General features: G+C 46.3%; 1 protein-coding gene across 2 annotated transcripts; it reads left to right on the forward strand.

The window, feature by feature from the left end:
• The first annotated feature begins 3,742 nt into the window (after positions 1–3,742).
• On the forward strand, positions 3,743–6,889 carry LOC100193344 (uncharacterized). 2 transcript variants are annotated; one of them, XM_035960381.1, is made up of 4 exons: positions 3,743–3,808; positions 5,338–5,732; positions 5,989–6,320; positions 6,458–6,874. In XM_035960381.1, the coding sequence occupies exons 2-3, from the start codon at positions 5,393–5,395 to the stop codon at positions 6,315–6,317; spliced, it is 669 nt and encodes a 222-aa protein (XP_035816274.1). In that variant the 5' UTR covers positions 3,743–3,808; positions 5,338–5,392; the 3' UTR covers positions 6,318–6,320; positions 6,458–6,874. The 2 variants fall into 2 exon arrangements, with proteins under 2 accessions (XP_035816274.1, NP_001131951.1); NM_001138479.2 differs by having other exon boundaries at positions 3,759–4,136; positions 6,458–6,889.
• Positions 6,890–7,199: the final 310 nt, after the last annotated feature.

A 7,199-nucleotide genomic window follows, 5' to 3' on the forward strand; every position in this document is an offset into this window, starting at 1 on the left:
ATAAGGGCCGAAAAGATCCAAAAGTGGGGCGGGCTGGCTGGCGGGCTGGCTGATGGCCTAACAAAGGCCCATCGCTAACGATCAGCACAGCCCACTGTATACTTGGGCATCAGGGCCTTCGAGAGTACCTTTGCCGCTTGCTTGCGTCGCGTCTCCCTCTCCCTCCCTCTCGTCTCTCACGCACGCTATCCCGAAAAGGAAAATGGACCTGGTCGAGTACTGACCAATGATGTGACGTGCTGTGACCGATCGGCTGAGCGCGCATCGGCAGCAGGACACGGGGTGGCAGTGGCAGGCAAGCCGACGCGTGGGCTATTGCATGTAGCTGCAGGGCAGGGGGGTGGGAGCCGGCAGGCACGCAGGCAGCCACTGTGGGCTTGTCGCCTCCTCAGACCTCCGCGCTGCCGCTAGCTAGCTACTCGTAGCTTGCTCGAGTGGTGCAAGCTGCTGCTGCAGGCCTGCAGCATCAGCGCAGTGCGTCGCTGTGCTGCCTGCCTGCCTGCCTGCGCAGCGCAGCGGCCATGTGCATAGGCGGCAGCTCCCACTGGTAGGAGTGGATGGGAGATCAGAAATGGCTGTGGACATGATGGTTCATCGCGATTCATTGCACTGCCTGTCCTCGCTGCTGATGTGAAGAAACAGTGAGACTGGGAATTTATCTTTTCTTTCTTATTTCAGTCCAATTCCGGTGAAAATTGGAAGACGAAATGACTTCTTTGTCGCATCGGGTATTTAAATACCAGTTATGGGTATTAACTATATTTTAATTAGTTTTAATAAATTTATCTTGAAGTTTAATTTTATATGTGTAATTAGTTTTATAATAAACAATATTTATTATTTATAATTATTATTCAAATATTTAATATGAAACAGACTAAATTAATTTAGTGGAACCAAACGTCCCCAAATGCTTCATGAAATTTCTGCTTGCTTTGCATCCAAAGTACCCAAACTAGTAAGTCATTCTAACTACTTTTAAACTAAAACGTGACAAATAAAAAAATAGAGGAAGTAACTATTTTAAATTTTAGTAAATTTATGTAATAAAACAATGACATTTATGATATTAAAAGTATTATTATATTTTCCATTTTAACTACTTATTTAATGACACAAAAAATTTATAGTTTTTTTAAAATAATTTTAGTTAACATTTGTATATTTTAACTCTTAAAACAAATTGAAACGATTTATAGGCTACAATAGAGGTATAGTCTAGAATAGAGGGAGTATCACTCAATTTATTGCATTTCTTATTTTTAACACTGTAGAGTAGCACGTTGTTTTTGCTACCAACGTATCGTTTGGTTACCATGGTACCACACTCGGATGCGCGGAAGAAAGGAAAGGAAAGGAAAAGAAGAGGGCAAAAGATCAAAGGGGGGGAGAACGTGACCGGGAGCGAAGAATCGGAGAAGGGTAGCCACTAGGTAATCCTTTCCTTCCTACTAGGTGCTTTGCTTTGCTTTGCTTCCTGTTCCTGCAACCTCACATCGCACGCCACATGCCCCGCCCGAGCACAAGCCCAGCTGCCGACGCCAGCCACGCACTCCACGGTCTCCCTACGCGCTCGCTAGGTATCCATCATTCCCAATCCCACACAACAACAACAACACACACAGTAGGCTACAGGCAGCTGGTGGCTGCGGCCATGTGGGCAACGCGAAGGCGATCTGGACTGGAACGAGTGACGGATGCGACGGTGCATCGTTGGCGTGTGGTGGTATTGTTGTACGCCGGTTTGTTCGCTCGTACTCGTACAGGGGCGCTGCCGCCTGCCGGGCAGGATTGCAGGAACGGACGAGCACTCCAGCAGGACAGGGCCAGTGGCCTGTGGCCAATCCTGCGGTGAGGCTCGGGTGCCTCCACTTGCTGCTGCTTGTCAACGTCAGTGCGTGCCCGACTTCCGAGTACGCTCGACCGCACGGCAGGGCAGCCGCTGCTCCTCCCTCCCCTCCGTGGTCTGGTGTGGTGTCCGTGCCCCTAGGCGGCGCGAGATGCAGAGAACCGGCGCATAGTACAGTCGCATGGTCGAAGCTGCAGTAAAAAAATGGAAACAAATTGCCAGTGACGTTTCACTGGAAACAGCCATCTCTAGGAAATGACAATTTCAAACAAGATCTTCGCATTTTGTTTCCCACACGGTAATAGCGTTAAGATGTTGTTTGGTTAACGAAATATTACGTAAATAGTAATGATAATGGTTTACGTTTAAGTACCGGCGATAAAAAAAAATTAAATAGGTCAGTATTAATTTTTAGTGTGTATCTAATTAAAGTTACACTAAAAAAATATGATTTAACATTATCAGTTATCCATTATTTACAAAATATGTGAACCATTTTAAATCACAAATGGTTCTTTTTAGAGCTCCAACTTATCCTTCTCATATCTTTTTTGCAAGGTGTTTTACCTTCTTGCGCCCCTCTCGATCCCGGCTGATGCTGCTCCCGATGTCCCGGGCAAGAAGAAACCGAGCGCCAGCCCGCCTCAGTCCCGCCGCCATAGTTAGGGAATCTCCTTTTCCTCCGGAGCGGCAATGCAATAGGAGGACGATAGTTAGGGTTTTGTGGGGGCAAAGCCGAGGCAACGTGTTGGTGGCATTGTTTGTGGGAGCGCGGTGCGGGAGAAGAAGGGGCCCATCTGTCAGAGATACTACGATTATAGAGAGGAACATGCAGATGACAGAAAGCATGCTACCCCTGCGTTCTTGTAGTATACATGTTTATGCCACTACACTATATAATTCTTCACTTCAAACATTGCAAAAAAACCCAGTTAACTAAATCGCTCATGCACTCATAATAACAAATTGTACATAGACATGTGTTTGATTTGACTTTTGGCTTAGACTTTTGTTCACTAAAAGCTAAAGGCTGATTTGGTGACCCGGGAGGATTGGAGAGGATTGAGGGGGAAATTAGTTTATTCCCCCCTCAATTCCTTCCAATCCTCTCGGGATCCCTTTGTCACCAAATCAACGCTAAAAGGTAAACTAAAGGGCTGAATACAGAAAACAGCTTTTTTTAAAAGCTGATTTTTCGCAGTGCAAAACTGAAAGCACACATAGATCTGTTTTTAGTGGCTTTTCAGATTGAACTGTGAAAACATATATCGAAAAACTTTTAACGTCTTTTAGTGGTTTCCACCAAACGGTTTTTAGCTTTTTAAGATATCACATCTCACATCAGTTTTTTTCCACAGCTCACAGCCCACAACAACTTTTTTCACAGTCACAGCCCAACTAAACAGACACATAACACCATCAAAACCAACGATTCAGATTACATGACAACATTATCTCTTCTACTAATTTAAATCTAATGAATAATATTATTTGGATCATACCTCAACTCTCACGATCAGTCGCTCCTAGCCTTCCCGTTCCACGCATGACGCATCTCGCATTCCCTCCCATCACACATGTCATTGTTGCTAGCTTTGACCCCTCCTCTCTCCTCTGTGGGATCATAACGTTAGCAAGAGCTATAAGCCAATAAAATTACATAAATGAATAAACAAGATTTGCAAAAAATGTACATCTAAATTATTCCTCCAAATAGAGTTACTAAAAATACATTATATGATTAACTCAATAATACTCTTCAAGAAATTGAATTTCTACCATTTTAAGTTGTAAAGGTCTGCGGGACTACAGTACAATTTTATGACAGCGAGTCGCGGGGCACCATTTTATTACCCGTGAAAAAGTGTATTAAACTCCCGTGGCAGGACAGGAGAAGGGCTCGAAATTTAAAGGGACGGCGTGCGTCGCGAACTGGTGCTCCGGCGGGCAGACCACGCGGTACGTGAGTTCCACCACAGAGCACAGGGGCGGAACACACGGGCACTAGCGGCGGACGCGTGTGGCCGGGGATCTAGATCTCCCATCTCCTCCACCACACCACCACCAACGCGCGCGCCTCGCCTCGTCTCCCTCCAGTCCAAACCGCCGTCGACCGCCTTGCCCCCGACTGTCGCGGCGCCCGCACTCCCACCCGCTGCTGCCGGATCCCCTGCCCCTACCGTACGGTCTGCCCGCTTTCACCGCCCGCCCGCCCGCCGCCGCCAGCCTAGCTGGGGTCGGGTGGAGATCCACCAGGAAAAGAGGGTGCTCTCTTCTCCTCGTGCGGGTGAGTAGCTCAGCCTCGCTTGAATGGGATGGAATGGATTCTCTCGTCCTGTTGGTTTGTTTCGTCTTTCTTCTCCAATCGAATCCAAGCGTTTCAATCTCTCGATTCGTCTCGTCGCGGATTCCCTTTGCCGCGTGGCGCTGTGACAATTTGGATCCCGCGGATTTCGCTTACTTGTCCCTCTGAAATCGCGAGATCAATCTAGCCAAGGCGCCGTTGCATTTTGCTTCCCCCCCGGTGGCAGCGCCGCATTGTGTAAGCTCGAGTCCTGACTTGGGGGAAGTCAGCTGGGTCTGTGCGGTCCCGCGAGCGATGCGGAAGGAAGTCAATCGGAGGCGTGCGTTGTTGCGAGAATGCGACTTTTGTCGCTAGGTGATCAAAATCTCTCGGGTTTCGGGTAATTACTGTTGGTGCCATGTGTAGCTGATCGTCGGGGACACTAATGACTCGATTGCAGGCGCCTCGTGCCTAATGTGGGCGTGCCACATTGTTTTGCCCCCTTGCGTGTCTCCTTTCTGGAAATGGGGTGTGTGTCGCCACATCGGGTTCACTGCGTATCCTTAGACAGTTTTGTGCACGGATTGTCGAGAATAGCAGGCCCTTCACGCACACTGTTCTATTGGTGTTATTATACTGGAACAAACTATCGGGCAATCCAGTGCGATTGCTGGCACTTCTTCATGATATTCACAGAACTAGGTGGTGGCTTGCCTGGGCTTCCCAGATCCGGGACTATCTGATCGATTTAAGGGCAGACGTACTGATTCACATTATACATGATTTTCTCTTATGTCCCGTTCTTGTACTCTTGCTGGCTCCGTTATTGGAAGAGGGTTTTCTTGAATCAATGTCGTGAAGAGTCAAAACAATATACCACTCTTACTCATAACTTTACATAGATACCCTCCGTGCGGATACGGGATACCAACTATACTTTGCTTCCAATTGACTGCGATGCTTCTGTTCAAGCTTTCTTTCGTTGGAGACATGCTATAAGTTCCAACTTTTGCTCAAGCCGATGCTGGAATATCTTCCTGTTAAATTCCTTCCTTCCAAAGGGGGTCTGAATATGACATATTCCTGGTTCTTTACAGTTTGTTTTATGATATGACTAAGAAACTTTACTTGTTATGCTTTGAATCGTTTCCCATTGTTTATTTACTCTTTTTGTACCTATAACTCTTTCATGCAAACATGACAGGTGTTGTAATTTTGTCAAGCCGGAAGGGCAGCAGTACTTGTAGAGTTGTTCCACCATGGCCAATGATGGAGACGATGGACAAAGCCAGGATTATCTCTTCAAAATTGTCCTGATCGGGGATTCCTCTGTTGGTAAATCGAACTTGCTAGCAAGATTTGCAAGGAACGAGTTCTACCCAAACTCCAAGTCCACTATAGGAGTGGAGTTCCAGACACAAAAGTTGGTAATCGATGGGAAGGAGATTAAGGCTCAGATATGGGACACTGCTGGACAAGAGCGCTTTCGAGCAGTGACATCTGCTTACTACCGAGGCGCTGTGGGAGCTCTTCTCGTCTATGATATTAGCAGGCGTCAGACTTTCGACAGTGTTGGTCGATGGCTCAATGAACTACACAGTAAGAACCAATATTTAATATTTTACTTAACTCCCTTTGTATAGAGCAGACCTGGTTTAAGTTTTGCTTCATAAGTTCCTAGCCAATGAACCAAGCTCAGGTCACGCAGAACGAGTTTTGAGTTCTACAATTAGTATACTTTACCATTACGAACAAAATATCTTGAAGCTGACCATGAATAAGTGCAACTCAAAACCAAATACTATAAATTTATATGATTTTGTTTTTTGTATCTGACCTATTTGGTTGCCTGCAGATCATTCTGATATGAATGTCGTCACGATTCTGGTGGGTAACAAAACCGATCTGAAGCATGCGCGTGAGGTGAGCACCGCGGAAGGACAAGCACTGGCCGAGGCTCAGGGCCTCTTCTTCATGGAAACCTCAGCTTTGGATTCGTCGAATGTTGCAGCAGCTTTTCAAACTGTGGTTAAGGAGATCTACAGCATACTAAGCAGGAAGGTGTTTCAGTCACTAGAGCAGAAGAAAAGCGAGCTGCAGTCGCTAAGCAGCGGGAAAGCCGTGGTGCTGCAGGGTGAAGCCAACCAAACAAGCAGTGGTGGGAGGTGGTGCTGTTCCTCGTGACCTGTAAGACCTCCCTCCCCATTCTCCACATCAATAAATTTCTCTAGACATGGTCGCATAACCATCCTATTCAAGTTATGCACTTCAATGGAGTATTTCCAATGGTGTGTACAGTGATTGATCTTTGTCGATATACCCAGGACACGAGGACTGCAGCTATGGAGGGCGATCGGATTGTGAGACATTCGGGTGTGTAACCCTGTAGTCCGATTTGTGAAAAGTTGCTTTTCCCCCATGTTCTTGTTCTAAAGGTAAGCTGGCGTGGCTGCTTGTACGAAAGCTGGTGTTTTCCGTCGGAGGAAATCAATGTATAGTTCGATTGATCCTTGGGAGGTGTCGATGATACACATGATTGTGTAAAGAGAAAAAGCGCGACCAACTTGACTGTTGCGTCATTCTACATCATTCTAGTCCTAGAAACCGTTCTTTCATTTTGAATTACTCCGAACGTAGACATCTATAAGTACCAGACACCGTGCTTTCGCCAGTCTTAGGATCTGTCTGGCACGGTAAAGGGATTGTGTTGGGTTTTCATTAAGAGAAAAATATACATTAAATTTTGTCAACTTCAACATTGGTGGTCTCTATCCTATGATGATCAACTTCGAACGTAGTGTTTGGTTGAGGAGCCAAGTAGAACGGAGTCGTTCCATCTTTGATTCTAGGAATGGAGCCGCTCTGTTCTGTGTTTGGTAATTTGGAACGGAGCGGTTATGTTTTTTGTTTGGTTGCAGAGTGAACGGAACGGAGCGTGAGTGTGCAAGCAGGATGGGAACGGAGTGGCTCCGTTCGGTTGATTTTTTAGAGCGGAATGGTTCCGAATCTAAGGAGAATATTCTTTAATTGGAGCCATTCCGTTTTAGTTACTTTGTAACCAAATAA

This window comes from Zea mays, chromosome 7 (genome assembly GCF_902167145.1).
Source record: "Zea mays cultivar B73 chromosome 7, Zm-B73-REFERENCE-NAM-5.0, whole genome shotgun sequence".
In the NCBI taxonomy this organism is placed as follows: Eukaryota; Viridiplantae; Streptophyta; class Magnoliopsida; order Poales; family Poaceae; genus Zea; species Zea mays.